A 25,371-nucleotide genomic window follows, 5' to 3' on the forward strand; every position below is an offset into this window, starting at 1 on the left:
TTGAAGTGTATTTGGCTTCTAAAGTTAGTAATTTGGACATTGATTTCAGAATTTATTTGCCCTGACGAAAAATGTATCAACCCCTAAAAAAAATCCCTTAATTAATCCACATCATAATTCAACTTTCCTGTTGCTGTTGGATTATTTTCCTGCTGTAGCAAATTGGCTCAAATTAAGATCCTACATCTGTATGTGGCTGTTACAATGAATGCGCAACACATTCCATGGTGTTGTCAGTGCCCCTTGGACCTGTTTATATCCCTGTAGTCAGGCAGTAACACTTAATGGCAAGTCATAAATACATTGTACGGTAAATAAAGTGTGGCCATTTCAATATTCCCTCTATTCAGGAAATCAGTCCGTCAAGCAGGTGCTGTGGACGGAACTGTAGCAGGGGGTAGAAAAGTAGGAACAATCACCATCCAATATGGGGTCTATACGTTTTATGTGGATGTTACTCCTCTCAGGCTCTCTATGTGTTCATGATGTCATGGGCATCCCCATCAGTGAGTAAAGTTTGTTTGTGGCTACATTTTGAAGATTGGTATGATATCAATACGGTACATGGTTTGGGGAATACTGTATACAGTAGATTAATAGAAAATGGTTAAGATCAATTAGAAATGTTAAATCGGTAATTGATTTGCCTTTGTATTTTGCTAAATGTATGCTCTTATATTATTTTACACATAAGCAATTTATTAGATTATTATTATGTATTTTTGACACTTCATTTAGACATTAGTAAACAGAGGGGGAGACAGGAAAGTTGGAGTAACAGTAGGGAGGGTAAATGCGGGGAATGAACCGGTAGGGAGCGGCTTATATGTGGCTGGATCCGAGAGTGTTGCCATTAGACCATGACGCATAGATTGTTGTTACCTAATTACAGTGGCGATTTTTAGCATGTCAATCTTGGTAGGGCAGCGCTCGTTTTTTCCCAAGGTCCCAGTTGTCTTGAACTCACTGAAGTCTGAGATTTCCGAGTTTCCAGTTGTTTTGAACATGGCAGAGGTTATGCTGGATTGACAGCATAGACAATGTTTTCAACCTTTTCTGGCCCATGGTGTTGAATGTTTATCCTTTTAAGCTTGGAAAAGAGACCCTTAAACCCAGACTTGGACCACACACCCACTCCATTGAATAGCAGGCTAGTGATTGCTTTACAACGCTTGCAGTTCGCTGCTGATTTCTTCCAAACCACTCATTGTTGAATTTGCAATTTATTGTGTAATGTTTATGTCCAATGGCCAATGAGCACTGATACATTATCTATAATTTCTCTTCATATGACAAAGATTCATATGAAAAGGATTTGCCAGTAGATTGTCGACGTGATTCATGATGACTGCTTGTCTAGTTTGCTAGCTAAGATTTTGAAAGTATGATGTTGACATGATCAGTCCAATCAAATCTACGGTAGATATAACGTGATTTTATCAGTGGCCAATGACCTTGAGACTTCTTGGATGGGCACTTCTAATTTAACTCTATGGCAGCACCAAGGGGCTTGAATTTTTTGAGCTCTCCTTGTAGATTTTGCAGGGATATAGTGTCCCCATGAGTGACAGAACACTGAGCCAATCATGGCGTAACTAGAGAACATTGCCAACCCCTACCATTCGTATTTTCCGCTGGCTGCTCCACCACCACAGAAAGCACTGAGCTAGAGTGAAACACCTGCAATAAGGAACTGCCTTATTAAAAAAAAAACATTTTAGTATGCGGCTTTATTAACAATGATATTATTATTTTTTTACATTGTTTGCAAACTGATAAGCGACACGCATTAATGGCAAATGAGCATGCAAAACAGGAGATATTGACACAACTCAAATAGAATTCACCAGAATCCTGATTAGAGATTGTCATTTGCTATTTCATGATGCTAAAGATCCACGTAAACAATACCATGTTTGCCCTAATGTTTATTTCTAGGTACATCAGTGAACTGTGCTGAAGGGTCAGACCTAACACTGGGAACTGTGGATGAGGAATATGAGGGTAATCAATGCAGTCATTCATTGCAGTCATCCATGCCATATCCATTCAAGTATTATATTTGTTCATGAGTCACGAAACCAATTTGTCTTACTGGTATTTCTGTTAATAAACGATTACACAGGAAAAGAGAGATGCCTGGATGAGGGGAGAAAATTAGATTTATAGAATGGGTTCAGTCTTTTTTGTAGCAACCTTTGTTACAATATATTGACTGTAATGGGGGGAAACATTCAACAACATTCAATAGATATTGCTGGTACTACACATCACCCTGATGAATATTTGCCTCCCCCTGATGCTACAACAGGGGAAGTGGAAGTCCTCAACGAGATCCCCGAGGGTAATTCCGTGAGGCTTGAGGCGTATGCCTTTCCAGAACACATCAATTTTCTCGAGTTAGTTTACACCCCTGGGAGTACAAATGCAACAGTCCGTACCAAGATGGCGCTGGATGCAGATCTGTTAACACAGGTGAGATGGTTATGGTGGCTCTACAACGTTTAGCTCTGGTCCAGGGTGTTGGTGCGCGTACCTCTGCTGAACTCCTACAGTAGAGGAATGCGCAGTAGCGCTCTGGATCAGAGCTATACAACGTCATTCATGGTCAAGTATGGTTCACTTTAGGTGTTCGCTTTTTTTATTGACAAAATAGGCGAAGGCTAATTCCTGATGAACATGCTGCAAAGGGTTTTGAACTTGACAATTATCCCCCCTCTCTCTCTTGTAGACTGGCGGTCAACTTTGGTATTCTGTTGTGTGTGAGAATGGCCCGGTAAGTCAAATTGAAAGATTATAAACTAATGTGACAATGGTTAGTATGTATGCTGTATATGATGGATTGTAACAATATATTGTAATGTATGAGAAGTGCATTTTGTTGACATAAAACTGTTATTATCTCTTCAGCTCGAAAATAAACGTAAACTTATCGTCACCGACCTAAATGACAACGCTCCAATATTTGAGCAAAAGGTGTACACAAAAACGATATCTGAGGTAAGGCTACATCAGTCTACAGAAGATGAGTTGGCAAAAACATAATACTCCTGTCTTACACCTTGCAATACAATGAGCCCCTACGGGTTGTTTTGTCTCTCCAGATTCAGGCAGTGAATACGGAGGTGATCAGAGTGAAAGCAGTGGATGCCGATATCAGCATAAACAACAACAGAATTACATACCGCATATTGGTGAGTCACACATGGGCCCGCATTCACCAAGAGTCCCAGAGCAGGAGTGCTGATATAGGATCAGTTTAGTCTTTTAGATAATAATAAATAAGAAGGGAGACCTGATCCTAGATCAGCAGTCCTACTCTAAGACGCCTGAAACATTCAGGTCCTGGTCTATACTTTTTAATAAGTGTAACAGCAGTGGTTCTGTGACCACACCTGAGCTACATTAGCTCCCTTAGCTTAGAGGGATGGAGAGGAGATCCGGGTTCGAATCCTTTTGGTCACAGCGAAGTGATCAATATGTCACATTCACCAAAGTAAACAGCTAGTCTAAACTGTCCATACAACTGTCTTACAAAAATATATACAGCTACAATGTAGGTCTATAATCTATAGCAGATATTGGATAACCCAATGGAAATTATGACTGAACAGATTTATCTGATTCTTCCTCTGATACTGTTCCACAATGACTTTGGTCTTCCACCTTATTTAAGGACCCAGCACCCGCTGAATTTGAGGTCCGCAACGATGGGGCTGTACTGCTGAAGAGACCTCTGAACTACAACGTCGCCCAAAACTACAAATTCACAGTTGAGGCGCGGGTAGGTGATCTCACCATATCACATCCTACCACATTGGTCCAGAAATGGATATCCATGTTTATCTATTAATAATGCTTCTGGGATCCTTCCTTTTAGGATAATGGTGATCTCTTCGACACAGCAGACGTTGTTCTTGAGATTACGGACTTTGATAATCTGAATCCCTATTTCAATCACAGCCTTTACCAGGCTACCATACAGGAAGAACAAGTGAGTGTTATCATACCCATCAGACTACAAAATGTCATATATGTATCCTTAAAGCCACTGTGTTGCTATGGTTGTGATGTCTATTTAATACATCATCTCCTCTTTAGACAGGGCCTTTCCTCACCATCCAGCCAGAGGGCATAAAAGCACAAGATGGAGACACTGGCATTAATGTGGCTATAGTCTACAGCATCAGTTCAGGTAATCTAAGGCTTTTACCACAGGCTTGGACTACAACTCCCATCAGTTTTAGGATTTTTTGTTGTTGATATGAAACAAGTACACTATATATACAAAAGTATGTTGACACCCATTCAAATTAGTCGATTTGCCTATTTCAGCCATACCCGTCGCTGACAGGTGTATAAACTCAGGCACACAGCCATGCAATCTCCATAGACAAATATTGCCAGTAGAATGGCCTTACTGAATAGCTCAGTGGCTTAAAATGTGGCACCCTCATATGATGCCACCTTTCCAACAAGACAGTTCGTCCAGTTTCTGCCCTGCTACTGTAGAGCTGCCCCGGTCAACTGTAAGTGCTGTTATTGTGAAGTGGAAACATCTAGGAGCAACAACGGCTCAGGCGCAAAGTAGTAGGCCACACAAGCTCACAGAATGGGATTGCCGAGTACTGAAACACGTAAAAATCATCTATCGGTTTCAACACTCCCTACCGAGTTCCAAACTGCCTCTGAAAGCAACGTCAGCACAGTAACTGTTCGTTGGGAGCTTCATGAAATGGGTTTCCATGGCCAAGCCTAAGATCACCATGCACAATGCCAAGCGCCGGCTGGAGTGGTGTAATGCTCACCGCCATTGCACTCTGGAGCAGTGGAAACTCATTCTCTGGAATGAATCATGCTTCACCATTGGTCAGTCCGGCGGACAAATCTGGATTTGGCGGATGCCAGGACAACGCTACCTGCCTCAATGCATAGTGCCAACTGTAAAGTTTGGCGGAGAAGAAATAATGGTCTGAGGCGGTCTTTCATTGTTTGGGCTAGGCCCCTTAGTTCCAGTGAAGGGAAATCTTAACGCTACAGCATACAACATTTTAGACGATTCTGTGCTTCCAACTTTGCGGCAACAATTTGGGGAAGGCCCTTTCCTGTTTCAGCATGACAATGCTCCCGTGCACAGTGAGGTCCATACAGAAATGGTTTGTCGATATCGGTGTGGAAGAACTTGACTGGTCTGCACAGAGCCCTGACTTCAACCCCATTGAACACTTTTGGGTTGAATTGAAAACGCAGACTGCGAGCCAGGCCCAACCTCACTAATGCTCTTGTGGCTGAATGGAAGCATGTCCCCGCAGCAATGTTCCAACATCTAGTGGAAAGCCTTCCCAGAAGAGTGGAGGTGGTTATATTAATGCCCATGATTTTGTAATGAGATGTTCGTCGAGCAAGTGTCCACATACATTTGGTCATGGAGTGTATCTTTGCATATGGAAACCATCAGAATATCATATTTGCATGAAAACGTATGTATATGTATGAGGTTCTGTTCACATTGTGGTGGAATGTTGTTGTGTGACTTTACCGCAGTATCGCCAAGCAAGTATCTCAGTAACTTCAACATCGACACAAACAGTGGAGTCATCTCTGTGGTGACTGGGCTGGACAGAGAGGAGATATCCACAGTCACTGTCAATATCAAGGTATTGGGAATTGTAGCTATAGCATTCTAGCGTTTTACGATTACTCTAAATAAGTAAAACCGTACTTCTCTCAGTTCATTCTCACTGTAGATTTATTCACAATCACAAGTGCATTAAGACAGTTAACATGGTATGGGCATCAGGAGGGCTGGTGACTGTTGTATACATCCCAAGTTATGGATGTCAAATATCAACATCTATCACTTCCTTCCAGGCATCTCAGCAGGATGACAGCCTAAAGTCCGCTGACGCTTTGGTGTCTGTTACAATCGAGGACGTCAATGACAACGCTCCAGAGTTTGACAAAGCTAGCTACTCTGTCGCAATATTGGAGAACTCTCAAAAAGACACAGTTGTTTTCAGAGTCACAATCACTGACCTGGACAAGGTAGGTACAGTGGCATAAAAAAAAAATGGGTGATGGATTTACACAAAAAGAGTTGTATTTCACTACTCGAGTTAGGAAGCGATGTCAATAAGTGCATATATCAAAACAGTTTACACGTTTGTATCTTGAGTTGTGTCTGTTTCTACATGAGCCAAATCATTTGTCACGCTTCATTTTATTTTTTCATTTTAAAACTTCATTTCCCCCCCCAATTGGACATGAAACCATTTTGTCTTTGTCTCAGGGTGGATTTGTGGGAACGTTGCAGATCCTTCCGGAGTCTGTACCTTTCTCTATACTCTTGGATGGAACTGTCATAGTGAAGAGTTCAGCTGACCTGGACAGGGAGACTGTTGAAAACTTCCTCTTTCAGGTCAGACACTCTAAAACATAACAGTACTCAGACCTACAACTTTTATCCATTTAGCAGCTGACATAATCACAATAGCTAACAAATCAGCAAGGAACCTGTAAATATGTCTAAAAAGGTGCAAACTCCAGGTCTAATGGCACTTGGCAGTGCCCTGTACCATCTAATAAAACATGTCTTATCAAGAAATCTGTCCCAATGGGGAGTGCACACGTCAGTTGGTATGCTGTTGAACACCTTCCCATGTCTTCCCTACATCCAATATGAAGATTGAAGCACGGGAAAATGACCCGCCTAACCACGTTGTGTTGGCTGGTGTGAACGTCACCCTCCTGGATGAGAATGACAACAGTCCTCAATTTAAGAGCTCCATGTACAAGGGCAAGGTCTTCAAGAACCAAACAGTGGGGATGTTGGTTACCCAGGTGAGATGGCTTCTAACCTTGAACCTCAATTCGTCACTGTGTTTGTTAAAGTGTTTTGTCAGAGCCATTTACAATGTGGGAAACACATGATAGCCATAGTAACACGATTGTAAAAAGAAAACAATGGTATTGCTTTGGTCACCACACCATGTGATTGGTAGGTTGAAGCAGCCGATCTGGATGCTGGTGCTAATGGACAGGTCAAGTACTCAATAGAGTTTGGGAACATGAAAGGATATTTCTCCATCGACGAAAACACGGGCGAGATAAAACTGGAAAAAAACATTCCTCTGGAGGAGAACAAGGTCCTTGAGTTCCCTCTCTATGTGGCAGCAAGAGATGGTGAGTCTAGGTACAGTCTCTGTATAGACAACTTGAAGGTAGTGTCATGTAAACTATTTTGTGCAGCGCAATGTAGTGCAGAATTAATCTGAGCGTAAAGTTGAGGAGATATATGACAGAACACAAGCAACTCAAGCAAACATACCATAGTCTAGTAACCATAGTATATATACACTGTAGACTAAAATAATATGAGAGGAATAGTGTATATCTACAGGAGGCTAGTCGGTCAACAGCTGGAGATTTGGTTATGGGTTCCCAAAGAAATTGCAGCCCTTAAGTGACTGTTCTCCTGTCCTGTAGGTGGCGTAATATCTCGTTCCTCCTCGGTGCTAGTGGAGATCCAGGCACCTGGAGATTCCAACCCCCAGTTCCTCTTGAACACTTACCGTGGGAGGATAGAGGAAGAGACGGATCCAGGGACGGGGATTGTCAAGGTGAACTTCCCCAGAACCACTAAATTCTACTTAATCTGAAAAAAACAACCAGATCGATCCTATAACATTTTTGTCACCCCATATATAGGTGACATTCCTAGCAGTAACAACAGTAGTTCCCGTGACACTTCAGGTCCTGACGGACGCCGACAAGTTTGCCGTTGACTCCAAAGGCGTTTTCACCTCTAAGGTCAAACTGGACTATGAGACCCAAAATAACTACTCAGTCCAGATCTCAATCTCGGATGGCACAAGCAGCGATGAGGCAACCGTTGTGGTGGAAGTGATTGACATCAATGACAACAGCCCCGTGTTTGGCGCCAGCTCTGTGACACAACTGGTCCCTGAGGATACGGAGGTAGGGGCCAACCTCACTGCCATGAATGCCACGGACGCGGACAACGGCTTCAACAGGGAGCTCCGCTATGCCCTCCGGGGAGGCGAGGGGAAGTTCGCTATCGATCCCAAAATAGGGATGGTGTCCCTGGCTGGGGCGCTGGACAGAGAGACCAAAGCAGAGTTCACCCTGGAGGTGGTGGCTCAGGACCAAGGTCGTCCAGCTCTCTCCACAACCGCGACTCTGCTCATTCAAGTATCTGACATCAACGACAATGTTCCAAGTTTCTCCAAGACGGAATATGAGGTTGAGGTCTTAGAAACAGAGTCTGTGGGAACGACACTGGTCACACTAGAAGCGGTGGATCTTGATGAAGGCACAAACGGTACAGTGACCTATGGTATATTTCTGCAAGACCCTCCCTCGACCGTGGCGTTCTTCCAGCTGGACTCGTCCACTGGGGAACTGCGGCTGGCGCAGGCCTTGGACAATGGAGCAGTGAAGGTGTACAACCTAATGGTACAGGCTGCAGATGGGGGGACCCCATCCCTCATTGGGAATAGTTCAGTGGTGGTGAGGGTGAAAGATGTGAACAACAACCCGCCTCAGTTTAGCGCAGAGCGTTACGATGTCGCCGTCTCTGAGAACCTGGCCAGCGGAGCGGCTATCGTGACCCTGGAGGTCACCGATGAGGATGAGGTCAGAGAAATGAGACTGTCATTATCATCATGAGATCGATTATATTTCGTTATGATATAAAACAATCTATAACATTACCATCTACATTGAGATCAGTGAGATCAGTGATATATCTGCACGATATGAAAAATATTGACTACGGTATACGCGATTACAATATAACAATGACGATATATCAACTACTATATATAATCAATGACAATATATACAGTACCAGTCAACATTTTTTACACACCTGCTCATTCAAGGGTTTTTCTTTATTTTTACTATTTTCTGCATTGTATAATAATAGTGAAGGCATCAAAACTATGACATTACACGTATGGAATCATGTAGGAACCAAAAAAGTGTTAAACAAATCAAAATATATTTTATATTTGAGATTTCAAAGTAGCCACCCTTTGCCTTGATGACAGCTTTGCACATTCTTGGCATTCTCTCAACCAGCTTCACCTGGAATGCTTTTCCAACAGTCTTGAAGAAGTTCCCACATGTGCTGAGCACTTGTTGGCTGCTTTTCCTTCGATCTGCTGTCCAACTCATCCCAAGCCATCTCACAGGGTGGCAGGTAGCCTAGTGGTTAGAGCGTTGGACTAGTAACCGAAAGGTTGCAAGATTGAATCCCCGAGCCGACAAGGTAAAAATCTGTCGTTCTGCCCCTGAACAAGGCAGTTAACCCACTGTTCCTAGGCTGTAATTGTAAACAATACTTTGTTCTTAACTGACTTGCCTAGTTAAATAAAGGTTCAATTTTAAAAAAAAATGGGTTGAGGTCGGGTGATTGTGGAGGCCAGGTTATCTGATGAGGCACTCCATCATTCTCCTTCTTGGTCAAATAGCCCTTACACAGCCTGGAGGTGTGTTGGGTCATTGTCCTGTTGAAAAACAAATAATAATCCCACTAAGCACAAACCAGATGGGATGGCATATCGCTACAGAATGCTGTGGCACACTTGTGCCTTGAATTATAAATAAATCACAGACACTGTCAACAGGAAAGCACCATCACACCTCCTCCTCCATGCTCCAAAGTGGGATCCACACATGCAGAGATCATCCGTTCCCCTCCGCTGCATCTCACAAAGACACAGTGGTTGGACTCATTGGACTCAAATTTGGACTCATCAGATCAAATGACAGATTTCCACCGGTCTAATGTCCATTGCTCATGTTTCTTGGACCATTGGTGTCCTTTAGTAGTGGTTTCTTTGCAGCAATTTGACAATGAAGGCCTGATACTCGCAGTCTCCTCTGAACAGTTGATGTTGAGATGTGTTTGTTACTTGAACTCTGTGAAGCATGTATTTGGGCTGCAATCTGAGGTGCAGTTATCTCTAATGAATTTGTCCTCTGCAGCAGAGGTAACTCGGTCTTCCTTTCCTGTGGTGGTCCTGATGAGAGACAGTTTCATCATAGCGTTTGATGGTTTTTGAGACTGCACTTGAAGAAACTTTCAAAGCTCTTTTCCGGATTGACTGACCTTCATGTCTTAAAGTAATGATGGACTGTAGTTTCTCTTTTCTTATTTGAGCTGTTCTTGCCATAATATGGACTTGGTCTTTTACCAAATAGGGCTATCTTCTGTATACCACACCTACATTGTCACAACAACTGATTGTCTCAAACGCATTAGGAAGGAAATCAATTCCACAAATTAACAAGGCACACCTGTTAATTGAAATGCATTCCAGGTGACTACCTCATGAAGCTGGTTGACAGAATGCCAAGAGTGTGCAAAGCTATAATCAAGGCAAAGGGTGGCTACTTTGAAGAATCTCAAATAGATTTTGATTTGTTTAAAAATGTTTTGCATACTACATGATTCCATGTGTTATTTCATAGTTGATGTCTTTACTATTATTCTACAATGTAGAAAATATTAAAAATACCGAAAAACCCTAGCATGAGAAGGTGTGTCCAAACTTTTGACTGGTACTGTATATCGATGACAATATATAAATGGTGTATTTCATAACGATATCAACAATCTGAAAATATTTCAATACAACCATCCCACTAAAACATTTATGACTAATTTTGGAATGATAAACTGACACCATAATCTCTTCCTTTTAGGGTGGATTCTCGAATGGTGACTTCATATTTACCAGTGAAACCTTCAACATAAACAAACAAGGTGTTGTTTCCCTGAAGAATGACGTCACCTTGGACAGAGAGACAAAGGATAACTATGTTTTACAGGTATACCACGTCATGTCAACCGACATGTGCTTCATCTGCATTTCTCATAAGATCTACACCCAAATATAGGCCCCAATAACAGTTGGGTTTACTTCCATAAATGTAATCTATGTAGAGTGGGGAAAATGTTTCTTATCTTAACGATGGGCAAGGACGCAACTGGAGGACAATCTATCTCTTCCTATCACCCGGACCTCAACCCCACCTAGACACCAAAGTGAACATTGTCTTTGCTCATGTTGTTAAGTCATATAGGTGATAAATGTACAATGTGGATAGGCAAAAAGCAGGCTGATCATTTTACTTAAGATGCTCAGCGAGACCATGACGGTCAACAACGTTACACTTTGGAGTCAACAATTTCAACAAAATTACATGCTAAGGTTAGTCAACTACGTCACGTGTTAAAATCGTAACCCTCTCACTGTTCAGGTGGTGGCGGTGGACAAAGATGGCCTGAACGCCACAGCCCAGCTCAACATCACCGTTCTGGACTACAATGACAACACACCCCAGTTCCCTACTCTTCCAGACCCCATCCCTTTCCCTGAGGGGGAGTACTCTGACAAGTCTCCAGGAGAGGTGTACCATATCCTTGCCACAGACTCAGATCTCGGCTCCAACGGAGAAGTCACCATCTCCATCTCCTCATCTGCCACGCCATTTCGCTTCAGGGAGGTGAGTCCAACCAAATAATGAAGCTCCTGGTGAACCTTCTTTACATAATACATTTTGTTAGATGAGAATTTGGATCTAGGGTACCAGGTTCGTTTACTGAGGTGTCAATCATTTTGATTAAGAAATGACCAAACACACAAAAAAGCAGACGCTTTTGATGACCTCATCATTGGCAAACCATGTTTCTTCTCACGACTTCTCATACTCACTTAATCATGAGCAATGTTGTTAGGGTAACACTGCGTATTTACACTAGTGTGTCTTGTGCTGAAGGATGGGATGCTACTGGTTGTGGGTCCTCTGGATCGGGAGACCAAGGACATCTATGAGCTGGTCATTGTGGCCACTGACAAGGGCACACCACAGAGACAGGTACTATATACAAAACACAGTGGCCTAATTTATAGGGTCCCTTCACCCTGAAATCAGTACGACATTACCATAGCAGTACGATATCATAACACTATACACCACAATACCATAACACACAATATCAAAGTTCTGTGCAGCCTGCCTTCTTACACACAGTTGGTTTCAACCATTCCAACCCCCTTCACCAGAACATGACCAGCATCAGAGTGAGCGTGACAGATGTTAATGACAACACGCCGGTGTTCAGTGCCAGTACGTACACGAAGAGCATCCTGGTGAAGGACACCAAAGTGGGGGACGTGCTGTTGACCCTCTCTGCCACAGACAAGGACATGGACCTGAACGCACTCATCACCTACAGGTTAGCCATGCACTGCTGTCAAAACTCACACACACCTCTGTTGTACTTTCTACTCCCAGTCGTGGAGCCGATACTGTAGAGATGAGTTTCAAGTCCAAATTAAGGAATAAATGGATCCTTAACAATGTTGAAAAAATGTGTCTGTTCCTACACCGAGTTATGCGTCAAATGCTCCTCCTCTGGCTATCTAGTTTCTCCTCAGGCGCCTCCCCTCGCTTGGCCCTGAATGGTAGCACAGGAGAGGTGACTGTGGTCTCTGACCTTTCGGATGTCACGGAGGACACACTGCTTGAACTCACTGCAATGGCAAAGGACAGCGGGATGCCTCCTCTGAACTCCACAGGTCAGGGATCGAGCATCGCAATTGGACTTGTGTTTGTGTGTTTTTGTAACGTTGAGTTAGAGTGTATTATTTCATATGTTAGTCTGAATAATGATGGATACTAAATCTGTGTGTGTTCTCTCTTTTCGCCTCATAGCCAATGTCCAGGTCTTCCTGATGACTGTCAGCCTTGGAGTGGACGTGGCCTTTGAGAACTCCTCCTACAACTTCAACGTTCCGGAGAACGAACCAAAAGGGAGAACCGTGGGGACAGTGAAGGCATCACCAGGGAGCCCCGTGTTTGTGGTTAATTATTTCCTGACCACGCACATGGACCTGTTCTCCGTCGATGCCCTAGGAGCCCTCACCACCAAAGAGCCGCTGGACAGAGAGACTGAGGAGTGGTACATCCTGGAGGTGGAGGCAGTGGACTCCAGGACTCCCCCTACTTCTGCCGTCGCAATGGTATGACCTATCCTGGTACCTGGCGACCAGATTTAGAGGACGTTTTAGAGGTGTTGCTTAGCTGAAAATATCTCATCATATGGGGGAACAGATTTCGGATCACAAGTAATCTTTCGTCTCTCACTCTCTTCCCTCACTCTTCCTCTCAGGTCAGGGTACAGGTGGAAGATGTGAACGAGGCCCCAGAGTTCAAGGAAGAGACTTATGAAGCCAAGATCTTCAGCATTGCCCCATACAAATACCCTGTGGTCCAAGTTCAGGTAAGGGATGCAAAAGTGAACAGCGGGATAACCACTACATCCCTGGTGCCATGTCAAAGTTGACATAAGTTCTCATCCAGCTCCTCCATCCTGACCCCCCACTCTTCGCCCCTCTCCCCAGGCCACAGACCCAGACAGTGGTGACAGCGGTCGTCTGGACTACAGTCTGACAGAGCCCAGCTCGTCTTTTGACGTGGACCGTTCCACAGGCCAGGTGTACGTGGTGTCAGCGGTGGGATTAGAAGGAAAGACAACCACCGTCCTGGTGAAGGCCACAGATACTAAAGGATTCCATGCTACAACCAGGGTGGAGGTGAGTGGTGACAACAGTGTACTGTACATATGGTAACACACATGACTTAACCAGTAACTTAACTTGCAACAGTAGTTACAGTATGCTGCTCTATTCTGCCCCCAGGTGGACGTGCAGGGAAGTGCCAGTAATGATGTCGTAGTCATCTCCCTCAACCAGGCCACCAATGTTGTGGAGAAGAAGGTCCCTGAGATGGAAGAGTAAGATATTAGAACTGATAAAGTTTTTGTACCACACAATATGAACCACACAAAAGTGTGGGGCTGTTAGACGGGGTCCTTTTGCCCACTTTATCTCTCTTCCTCAGTCTTTCTCATATGCCTCTCGTTCTCTGTGTCTCTTAGGTCTTTAGGGCGAGTTCTGGGCTGGACCGTGAAGGTGTTAGAGATTTCCAGCACCAGCAGAGGAGCTGTTGCGTCCCGGGAATCTGGGAGTGCCGCCAGGACGTACGTCAGCTTCATTGCCGTGAACAGCGGGGAAGTCATCCCTGCCAAAGACGTCAAAAGGTAAGATCAATGTGTTGTTGAAAATCACTTCATCCACAACAAAGTAGGCCATCCTATAATGAGAAAATCAAAGCCATTGTTGGTTAAAGTTTAACTTTGAGGATGGCGAGTCTGGGATTGGTCTCATGAAGGGAATTTTTGTGGAACATTCTTTAGTAGTTGACATAGACATACAATGACTGGACGCAACATTGCTTCCACAATTTTCTATTCAGCACGAAGAACATCCATGTCTGTTCTACACGATACAAATCTAATCGGAAAAATCTGTAATGTGACGTTGCATTCTTGAGAATAAGCCCCTAATGCGCAGACCAGCTGGCTGGTGTGTTTATGGGACATATTCAATCAAACCTTATCCCAGTCTGCTGTTCCCACATGCTTCAAGAGGGCCACCATTGTTCCTGTTCCCAAGAAAGCTAAGGTAATTGAGCTAAACGACTACCGCCCCGTAGCACTCACTTCCGTCATCATGAAGTGCTTTGAGAGACTAGTCAAGGACCATATCACCTCCACCCTACCTGATTCCAAGATGGCATAGCAGTTCAGACGTCTCTTGTCCTCGAACTTGTCGTGTCCCGTATATATATATATATATATATATATATACACACACAACTTTTTTCACATACCTTTTTATATATAATTTTTTAATTTTCCATAAACTCATCTTCAAAACACTCTCCTGCAACCCGCCTCACCAATTTATATTTATAAAAAAAGTATTATTTACCTCAAATCTGTAATCCTCCAAGAAGCTAGCCAGAAACTAGCCAGAAGCTAGCCAGGAGCTAGCCAGAAGCTAATCCAGAAGCTAATCAGAAGCTAGTTAGCTTCTTTATTGGCTAATCGTTAGTATTCAGCTAACCACGGTTTGTGGTCATCAGCTATCCTTTAGCTCGAAAATCTATCGCCAGTTTTGTACGGCGCAGTGCGGCTCGGAACGGAACATACCGGACCAATTATTCTCTCCATGTCCCTGGATTTCAACCGCTAACTCTGGACATTCATACCTGGATCTCACAGCTAGCTAGCTGCTATCCGTGTGACTATCGGCTTTCGTCGATTCCGGAGCAAACATCAATTATTCCGGAGCTAGCCAGCTGAAGAGTTCCATCAATCACACCTGGGCTACAATCACCTATTCGGACCCGTTTTACTGCCTACGCGGAGCCCCACCGGGCCTTCACAACTGGACTGCCGACGTTATCTACCCGAAGGAGTTATCCGGCTGGCTCCTCCGTCGCGACCTTACCTGAACGCCCATCTGCGGCCTGCTAACCGTTAGCTGTCTTATCGGCTGCTATCAATCAGAGAATTTATTTATTATTATTATTTTTCTTCTTGCGCCTCTATAACTATATCTATTGTTTTTGTTGTTGTTGTGTGATTTGGATTAATCCCCTCTACCACATGGAACCCCACTAATCTACTGACGGAACGCAAGAGGTGGCTAATAACAGACCTCCATCCTATGCTAGCTTGCTACCGATGGCCTGGCTAGCTGTCTAAATCACGACCCCCAACCAACCTCTCTACTCACTGGACCCTTTTGATCACTCGACTAAGCAGGCCTCTCCTTAATGTCAATATGCCTTGTCCATTGCTGTTCTGGTCAGTGTTTATTGGCTTATTTCACTGTAGAGCCTCTAGTCCTGCTCACTATACCTTATCCAACCTATTAGTTCCACCACCCACACATGCAATGACATCTCCTGGTTTCAATTATGTTTCTAGAGACAATATCTCTCTCTTCATCACTCAATACCTAGGTTTACCTCCACTGTATTCACATCCTACCATACCTTTGTCTGTACATTATACCTTGATGCTATTTTATTGCCCCCAGAAACCTCCTTTTACTCTCTGTTCCAAACGTTCTAGACGACCAATACTTATTGCTTTTAGCCGTACCCTTATTCTACTCCTCCTCTGTTCCTCTGGCGATGTAGAGGTGAATCCAGGCCCTGCAGTGCCTAGCTCCACTCCTATTCCCCAGGCGCTCTCTTTTGACGACTTCTGTAACCGTAATAGCCTTGGTTTCATTCCCTAAGTTTGTTATATTCACTGCTTTAGCACACTCTGCCAACCCGGATGTTCTAGCTGTGTCTGAATCCTGGTTTAGGAAGACCACCAAAAATTAGGAAATTTCAATCCCAAACTACAACATTTTCAGACAAGATAGAACTGCCAAAGGGGGCGGTGTTGCAATCTGCTGCAAAGATAGCCTGCAGAGTTCTGTCCTACTATCCAGGTCTGTACCCAAACAATTTGAACTTCTACTTTTAAAAATCCACCTCTCTAAAAACAAGTCTCTCACCGTTGCCACCTGCTATAGACCACCCTCTGCCCCCAGCTGTGCTCTGGACACCATATGTGAACTGATTGCCCCCCATCTATCTTCAGAGCTCGTGCTGCTAGGCGACCTAAACTGGAACATGCTTAACGCTGGAACATGCTTAACACCCCAGCCATCCTACAATCTAAACTTGATGCCCTCAATCTCCCACAAATTATCAATGAACCTACCAGGTACCTCCCCAAAGCCTTAAACACGGGCACCCTCATAGATATCATCCTAACCAACTTGCCCTCTAAATACACCTCTGCTGTCTTCAACCAAGATCTCAGCGATCACTGCCTCATTGCCTGCATCCGTAATGGGTCAGCGGTCAAACGACCTCCACTCATCACTGTCAAACGCTCCCTGAAACACTTCAGCGAGCAGGCCTTTCTAATCGACCTGGCCGGGGTATCCTGGAAGGATATTGATCTCATCCCGTCAGTAGAGGATGCCTGGATATTTTTTTTTAATGCCTTCCTAACCATCTTAAATAAATCAAATGAAATTGTATTTGTCACATACACATGGCTAGCAGATGTTAATGCGAGTGTAGCAAAATGCTTGTGCTTCTAGTTCCGACAATGCAGTAATAACCAACAAGTAATCTAACTAACAATTCCAAAACTACTGTCTTATACTCACAAGTGTAAGGGGATAAAGAATATGTACATAAAGATATATGAATGAGTGATGGTACAGAGCGGCATAGGCAAGATACAGTAGATGGTATCGAGTACAGTATATACATATGAGATGAGTATGTAAACAAAGTGGCATAGTTAAAGTGGCTAGTGATACATGTATTACATAAAGATGCAGTAGATGATATAGAGTACAGTATACATATGAGATGAATGATGTAGGGTATGTAAACATTATATTAGGTAGCATTGTTTAAAGTGGCTAGTGATATATTTTACATCATTTCCCATCAATTCCCATTATTAAAGTGGCTGGAGTTGAGTCAGTGTGTTGGCAGCAGCCACTCAATGTTAGTGGTGGCTGTTTAACGGTCTGATGGCCTTGAGATAGAAGCTGTTTTTCAGTCTCTCGGTCCCAGCTTTGATGCACCTGTACTGACCTCGCCTTCTGGATAATAGCGGGGTGAACAGGCAGTGGCTCGGGTGGTTGTTGTCCTTGATGATCTTTATGGCCTTCCTGTAACATCGGGTGGTGTAGGTAATCCTGGAGGGCAGGTAGTTTGCCCCCGGTGATGCGTTATGCAGACCTCACTACCCTCTGGAGAGCCTTACGGTTGTGGGCGGAGCAGTTGCCGTACCAGGCGGTGATACAGCCCGCCAGGATGCTCTCGATTGTGCACCTGTAGAAGTTTGTGAGTGCTTTTGGTGACAAGCCGAATTTCTTCAGCCTCCTGAGGTTGAAGAGGCGCTGCTGCGCCTTCTTCACGATGCCATCTGTGTGGGTGGACCAATTCAGTTTGTCTGTGATGTGTATGCCGAGGAACTTAAAACTTGCTACCTTCTCCACTACTGTTCCATCGATGTGGATAGGGGGGTGTTCCCTCTGCTGTTTCCTGAAGTCCACAATCATCTCCTTAGTTTTGTTGACGTTGAGTGTGAGGTTATTTTCCTGACACCACACTCCGAGGGCCCTCACCTCCTCCCTGTAGGCCGTCTCGTCGTTGTTGGTAATCAAGCCTACCACTGTTGTGTCGTCCGCAAACTGGATGATTGAGTTGGAGGCGTGCGTGGCCACGCAGTTGTGGGTGAACAGGGAGTACAGGAGAGGGCTCAGAACGCACCCTTGTGGGGCCCCAGTGTTAAGGATCAGCGGGGTGGAGATGTTGTTGCCTACCCTCACCACCTGGGGGCGGCCCGTCAGGAAGTCCAGTACCCAGTTGCACAGGGCGGGGTCGACACCCAGGGTCTCGAGCTTGATGACGAGCTTGGAGGGTACTATGGTGTTAAATGCTGTAGTCGATGAACAGCATTCTCACATAGGTATTCCTCTTGTCCAGATGGGTTAGGGCAGTGTGCAGTGTGGTTGAGATTGCATCGTCTGTGGACCTATTTGGGCAGTAAGCAAATTGGAGTGGGTCTAGGGTGTCAGGTAGGGTGGAGGTGATATGGTCCTTGACTAGTCTCTTAAAGCACTTCATGATGACGGAAGTGAGTGCTACGGGGCGGTAGTCGTTTAGCTCAGTTACCTTAGCTTTCTTGGGAACAGGAACAATGGTGGCCCTCTTGAAGCATGCGGGAACAGCAGACTGGGATAGGGATTGATTGAATATGTCCGTAAACACACCAGCCAGCTGGTCTGCGCATGCTCTGAGGGCGCGGCTGGGGATGCTGTCTGGGCTGCAGGCTGCATGCCCCATTCAAGAAATTTAGAACCAGGAACAGATATAGCCCTTGGTTCTCCCCAGACCTGACAGCCCTTAAAACCTGTTAAGGCTATGGCAGAATACTGCCCCCGTTGGAGAAATGCGTGCCCATAGTAAACTGACAAAAAATCTGTAAAAAATTGCTAATATATGCATATAATAAATATTATTGAATAGAAAACACTCTAAAGCTTCTAAAACCGTTCAAATTATGTCTCTATGTAAAGCAGAACTCACAGGGCAGCCATTCTTCCAAACTCTTTCTGTCATCAGAAAAGTTGGCCCAACTTTGAAGTCATCGCCCCCACCCTTCCCAACCAGCTACAGATCTGGAAACAGTTTCTATCTCTTCAGGGCGATGTCCTCTTTCAATGGGGCGCTTCATTGTGAAGATTGCGCGCTCCCTCACCCTTTGGCAGGACGAAACCCTCCGGTCACGCAATAATACGTGCGCGCCTCTGTCATTTTTCTCCCTTTGTTCCAAGATCCACCAAACGATATAGGCTTCTCCTTTCGAGCTTATATATTTCATATATGATTAAAACATGTTTTAGCTCGAATCTGAACTTAGTTTGACCAGTTTAGTCGACATATAATATGTAATTTTGAAGTTTCGATGCGCAACACATAGATTTTTGAGTGCTTTTCAGCCGAAATTAGTCTCGTTTGATAACCCAAAGACACACATTTGAAAGGCAAACGCAGGTTTTGGTAAGTATGACTTCTTCCACGACTTCTGATCGAACAACGGCAAAGGTAAGGGAATATTTATGTGGTTATTATGTGTTTCTGTGGACTCCGAAATAGCGAAGCCATATTGCTAATCTATGAGCGCCGTCTCATATTATTGACAAGTGAACGAATTCTGTAACGTTAAAAATAAATGTAACACAGCTGTTTTATTAAGAAGAAGTGTATCTTTCTAACTATATGTACAACATGTATATTTAGTCAACGTTTATGATGTGTATTTCTGTTATCTGGCAGAGTTATCATAATTTCTCCGGACATTGTTGTAGCATTTTTTGACCATGACCTTCAATGTAAACCGTGATTTATGGATATAAATTGCATATTATTGAAAAAAACATAAATGTACTGTATAACATGTCCTATTCCTGTCATCTGATGAAGATTTTAAAAAGGTTAGTGAATAAATGTTCTTTTAATCCTGCTTTTGTGATTGCATCTATTGTTCTACAAAATGGCTATGTAAATTAGCCTATCTTTTGGTGGTGGTTTGACATAAATATGTGCTATGTTTTCGCCATAAAACATTTTAGAAATCTGACTTGGTGGCTAGATGAACAAGGTGTTTATCTTTCATTTGAGCTATTGGACTTGTTAATGTGTGGAGGTTAAATATTTCTAATAATATTTTTGCGTTCTGTGCGCCACTGTGTCAGTTGAGCAGTGGGGGATGGTACCCCTAGAGGTACGTGTGGGGCCATGTAGTTTTAACCAACACAAAAACATCCTATGGCGTTCTGCATTAGCATCGAACAGCCCCCGTGATATGCAGCTGTTCAGGGAAGCTAGAAACCATTATACACAGGCAGTTAGAAAAGCCAAGGCTAGCTTTTTCAAGCTGAAATTTGCTTCCTGCAACACTAACTCAAAAAAGTTCTGGGGACACTGTAAAATCCATGGAGAATAAGAACACCTCCTCCCAGCTGCCCAATGCACTGAAGATAGGAAACACTGTCACCACTGATAAATCCACCATAATTGAGAATTTCAATAGGCATTTTTCTACGGCTGGCCATGCTTTCCACCTGGCTACTCCTACCCCGGTCAACAGCACTGCAACCCCCACAGCAACTCGCCCAAGCCTTCCCCATTTCTCCTTCTCCCAAATCCGTTCAGCTGATGTTCTGAAGGAGCTGCAAAATCTGGATCCCTACAAATCAGCCGGGCTAGACAATCTGGACCCTTTCTTTCTAAAATTATCTGCCGAAATTGTTGCCACCCCTATTACTAGCCTGTTCAAACTCTCTTTCATCAGAGATTCCCAAAGGTTGGAAAGCAGCTGCTGTCATCCCCCACTTCAAAGGGGGGGACACTCTTGACCCAAACTGCTACAGACCTATATCTATCCTACCATGCCTTTCTAAGGTCTTCAAAAGCTAAGTCAACAAACAGATTACCGACCATTTCGAATCTCATCATACCTTCTCTGCTATGCAATCTGGTTTCAGAGCTGGTCATGGGTGCACCTCAGCCACGCTCAAGGTCCTAAACGATATCTTAACCGCCATCGATAAGAAACATTACTGTGCAGCCGTATTCATTGATCTGGCCAAGGCTTTCGACTCTGTCAATCACCACATCCTCATCGGCAGACTCGACAGCCTTGGTTTCTCAAATGATTGCCTCGCCTGGTTCACCAACTACTTCTCTGATAGAGTTCAGTGTGTCAAATCGGAGGGTCTGCTGTCCGGACCTCTGGCAGTCTCTATGGGGGTGCCACAGGGTTCAATTCTTGGACCGACTCTCTTCTCTGTATACATCAATGAGGTCGCTCTTGCTGCTGGTGAGTCTCTGATCCACCTCTACGCAGACGACACCATTCTGTATACTTCTGGCCCTTCTTTGGACACTGTGTTAACAACCCTTCAGGCAAGCTTCAATGCCATACAACTTTCCTTCCGTGGCCTCCAATTGCTCTTAAATACAAGTAAAACTAAATGCATGCTCTTCAACCGATCGCTACCTGCACCTGCCCGCCTGTCCAACATCACTACTCTGGACGGCTCGGACTTAGAATACGTGGACAACTACAAATACTTAGGTGTCTGGTTAGACTGTAAACTCTCCTTCCAGACCCATATCAAACATCTCCAATCCAAAGTCAAATCTAGAATTGGCTTCCTATTTCGCAACAAAGCATCCTTCACTCATGCTGTCAAACATACCCTTGTAAAACTGACCATCCTACCAATCCTCGACTTTGGCGATGTCATTTACAAAATAGCCACCAATACCCTACTCAACAAATTGGATGCAGTCTATCACAGTGCAATCCATTTTGTCACCAAAGCCCCATATACTACCCACCATTGCGACCTGTACGCTCTTGTTGGCTGGCCCTCGCTTCATACTCGTCGCCAAACCCACTGGCTCCATGTCATCTACAAGACCCTGCTAGGTAAAGTCCCCCCTTATCTCAGCTCGATGGTCACCATAGCATCTCACACCTGTAGCACACGCTCCAGCAGGTATATCTCTCTAGTCACCCCCAAAACCAATTATTTCTTTGGCCGCCTCTCCCTCCAGTTCTCTGCTGCCAATGACTGGAACGAACTACAAAAATCTCTGGAACTGGAAACACTTATCTGCCTCGCTAGCTTTAAGCACCAACTGTCAGAGCAGCTCACAGATTACTGCACCTGTACATAGCCCACCTATAATTTAGCCCAAACAACTACCTCTTTCCCTACTGTATTTTATTTATTTATTTTCCTCCTTTGCACCCCATTATTTTTATTTCTACTTTGCACATTTTTCCATTGCAAATCTACCATTCCAGTGCTTTACTTGCTATATTGTATTTACTTTGCCACCATGGCCTTTTTTGCCTTTACCTCCCTTATCTCACCTCATTTGCTCACATCGTATATAGACTTGTTTATACTGTATTATTGACTGTATGTTTGTTTTACTCCATGTGTAACTCTGTGTCGTTGTATGTGTCGAACTGCTTTGCTTTATCTTGGCCAGGTCGCAATTGTAAATGAGAACTTGTTCTCAACTTGCCTACCTGGTTAAATAAAGGTGAAAAAAACACCAAAAAAAACAAACACCCTAGACCCACTCCAATTTGCTTACCGCCCCAATAGGTCCACAGACAACGCAATTGCATCACACTGCAATCGCAACCCATCTAGACAAGAGGAATATCTATGTGACAATGCTGTTCATCGACTACAGCTCAGCATTTAACACCATAGTACCCTCCAAACTCATCATCAAGCTTGAGGCCCCGGGTCTCGACCCCACACTGTGCAACTGGGTACTGGACTTCCTGATGGGTCGCCCCCAGGTGGTGAGGGTAGGTAACGACATCTCCACCCCGCTGATCCTTAACACTGGGGCCCCACAAGGGTGCATTCTGAGCCCTCTCCTGTACTCCCTGTTCACCCACGACTGCGTGGCCATGCACGCCTCCAACTCAATCATCAAGTTTGCGGATGACACTACAGTGGTAGGCTTGATTACCAACAACGACGAGACGGCCTACAGGGAGGAGGTGAGGGCCCTCAGAGTGGGGTGTCAGGAAAATAACCTCACACTCAACGTCAACAAAACTAAGGAGATGATCGTGGACTTCAGGAAACAGCAGAGGGAGCACCCCCTATCCACATCGACAGGACAGTAGTGGAGAGGGTAGTAAGTTAAGTTCCTCGGCGTACACATCACGGACAAACTGAATTGGTCCACCCATACAGACAGTGTGGTGAAGAAGGCACAGCAGCACTACTTCAACCTCAGGAGGCTGAATAAATTTGTCTTGTCACCAAAAGCACTCAAACTTTTACAGAAGCACAATCGAGAGCATCCTGTCGGGCTGTATCACCGCCTGGTACGGCAACTGCTCCGTTCACAACCGTAACGCTCTCCAGAGGGTAGTGAGGTCTGCACAACGCATCACCGGGGTCAAACTACCTGCCCTCCAGGACACCTACACCACCCAATGTCACAGGAAGGCCATAAAGATCATCAAGGACAAAACAACCACCCAAGCCACTGTCTGTTCACCCCGCTATCACCCAGAAGGCGAGGTCAGTACAGGTGCAGGGACCGAGAGACTGAAAAACAGCTTCTATCTCAAGGCCATCAGACTGTTAAACAGCCACCACTAACAGTGAGTGGCTGCTGCCAACATACTGACTCAACTCCAGCCACTTTAATAATGGAAAAATTGATGTAAAAATGTATCACTAGCCACTTAAAACAATGCCACTTAACAATGTTTACATACCCTACATTACTCATCTCATATGTATATACTGTACTTGATACCATCTACTGCATCTTGCCTATGCCGTTCTGTACCATCACTCATTCATATATTTTTATGTACATATTCTTCATCCCTTTACACTTATGTGTATATGGTAGTTGTGGAATTGTTAGGTTAGATTACTCGTTGGTTATTACTGAATTGTCGGAACTAGAAGCACAAGCATTTCGCACTACACTCGCATTAACATCTGCTAACCATGTGTATGTGGCAAATACAATTTGATTTAATGGCCGTTCTCTGATGTTGCCCACAGCAAGCTGCAAAGCGAGGCGGGCACGGTGAAGGCAGAGCTAGAGAAGGTGTTTGGGGCGGGGCTGGAGCATGTGATGGAGGAGGAGTCAGCCGACCCCGCCTCTGACCAGGTCATAGTCATCGTCCTGGGCGTCCTGTTCGGCCTGAGTCTGCTGGGATTGGTGGCGATGGTGACGTTCACCGTTATCAAGTGAGTAGCTCATTCATGTTTGCTTAGTGTTTGTTATTAGCATTAAGTTAAGATTAGCAAGAAATTACTTATGATAATGAATCTAGCCCTTGCCACTAGCCATAATTGCAATTATGACCCCCTTATCCCCCAAAATGACTATGATACAAATTATTCTAGGCTAACCACTGTTTCAATATCTCAATTTCTTTTCAGGTTCAAAAGGATGAAAGAACCCACAGAGGACTCCTGTAGGGAAAGCTTTGACATTGATAGGCGAAATGAAGCTTACACGTAAAGTACTGTTTGAATTTGCAATACATATGGCGTCTTAACGTTTGATTCATTGATGATGGGATGCAATTGAACGAGTAATATTTCAAATCAATACTTTGTCATTTTTAGACAGCTATGAGAGTTCTTTCTCATCCGCCTTTTCTTCTGGTTTAGAAATAGAGATATGAAGGCATCCGCAACAGGCTCAGAACAGGTAAGAACCCCGAGGCCAAACACAGGCCGTTCAAATATACAGTGCGATTTGTTGGTCAAGGGCGATGATCCATGCTGTTGTTTTTTAGGGGCAAAGGTCATGGAGAAAGAGTAAGACTTCACAGGAGGCAGTGCCAGAGTGTGACAGACAAGATGAAGATGGTGACAGCCATAACTCCTCTCTTTAGGTCCCACTGACAACTAAACACAAATAAAGCACACACAATGAATGTGCACCAGAGCAGTGAGACAGATGGAGCAACACTGCAATGAAGGAATGATTAGTTTACTCTGACTTATTGGTTGGCTAATGCACTAATGCTTTGACCGTCAATTGCTGGCTACAGTCTATGCTGCACTCATATTAGGAGCATTTCTCTATAAAACAAACAAAGACCTTTGACCAATAAATGTAAAAATAGAAAAGGCTATGATATGAATATGAAAATTTTAGCACTAAGAATAGCACTTACTATGAATTATTTTATATGCTAATACATTGTTTGAGTGCTAATGATGGTATGTATTTCCTCTGTCACCAAACATACCTGAACCAACTTTTCACTTCATTTAGGTTTAACTAATAAAAAATACATACCCTGGATAGAAAGTG

General features: G+C 44.1%; 1 protein-coding gene across 2 annotated transcripts; it reads left to right on the top strand.

The window, feature by feature from the left end:
* The first annotated feature begins 341 nt into the window (after positions 1-341).
* LOC109889659 (protocadherin Fat 4) lies at positions 342-25,362 on the top strand. Of its 2 annotated transcripts, none has more exons than XM_020481248.2 (30): positions 342-506; positions 1,939-2,004; positions 2,312-2,475; positions 2,732-2,776; positions 2,911-3,000; positions 3,105-3,194; positions 3,677-3,784; positions 3,881-3,994; positions 4,102-4,195; positions 5,545-5,657; positions 5,872-6,045; positions 6,290-6,418; positions 6,685-6,840; positions 7,002-7,182; positions 7,486-7,619; positions 7,708-8,655; positions 10,732-10,857; positions 11,290-11,535; positions 11,809-11,907; positions 12,096-12,268; positions 12,460-12,611; positions 12,748-13,055; positions 13,205-13,315; positions 13,437-13,628; positions 13,734-13,828; positions 13,973-14,134; positions 24,102-24,290; positions 24,486-24,563; positions 24,720-24,759; positions 24,848-25,362. In XM_020481248.2, the coding sequence occupies exons 1-30, from the start codon at positions 428-430 to the stop codon at positions 24,944-24,946; spliced, it is 4,755 nt and encodes a 1,584-aa protein (XP_020336837.1). In that variant the 5' UTR covers positions 342-427; the 3' UTR covers positions 24,947-25,362. The 2 variants fall into 2 exon arrangements, with proteins under 2 accessions (XP_020336837.1, XP_031685036.1); XM_031829176.1 differs by having other exon boundaries at positions 24,486-24,568; positions 24,848-24,924.
* Positions 25,363-25,371: the final 9 nt, after the last annotated feature.

Source organism: Oncorhynchus kisutch, linkage group LG1 (assembly GCF_002021735.2).
Source record: "Oncorhynchus kisutch isolate 150728-3 linkage group LG1, Okis_V2, whole genome shotgun sequence".
Lineage (NCBI taxonomy): Eukaryota > Metazoa > Chordata > Actinopteri > Salmoniformes > Salmonidae > Oncorhynchus > Oncorhynchus kisutch.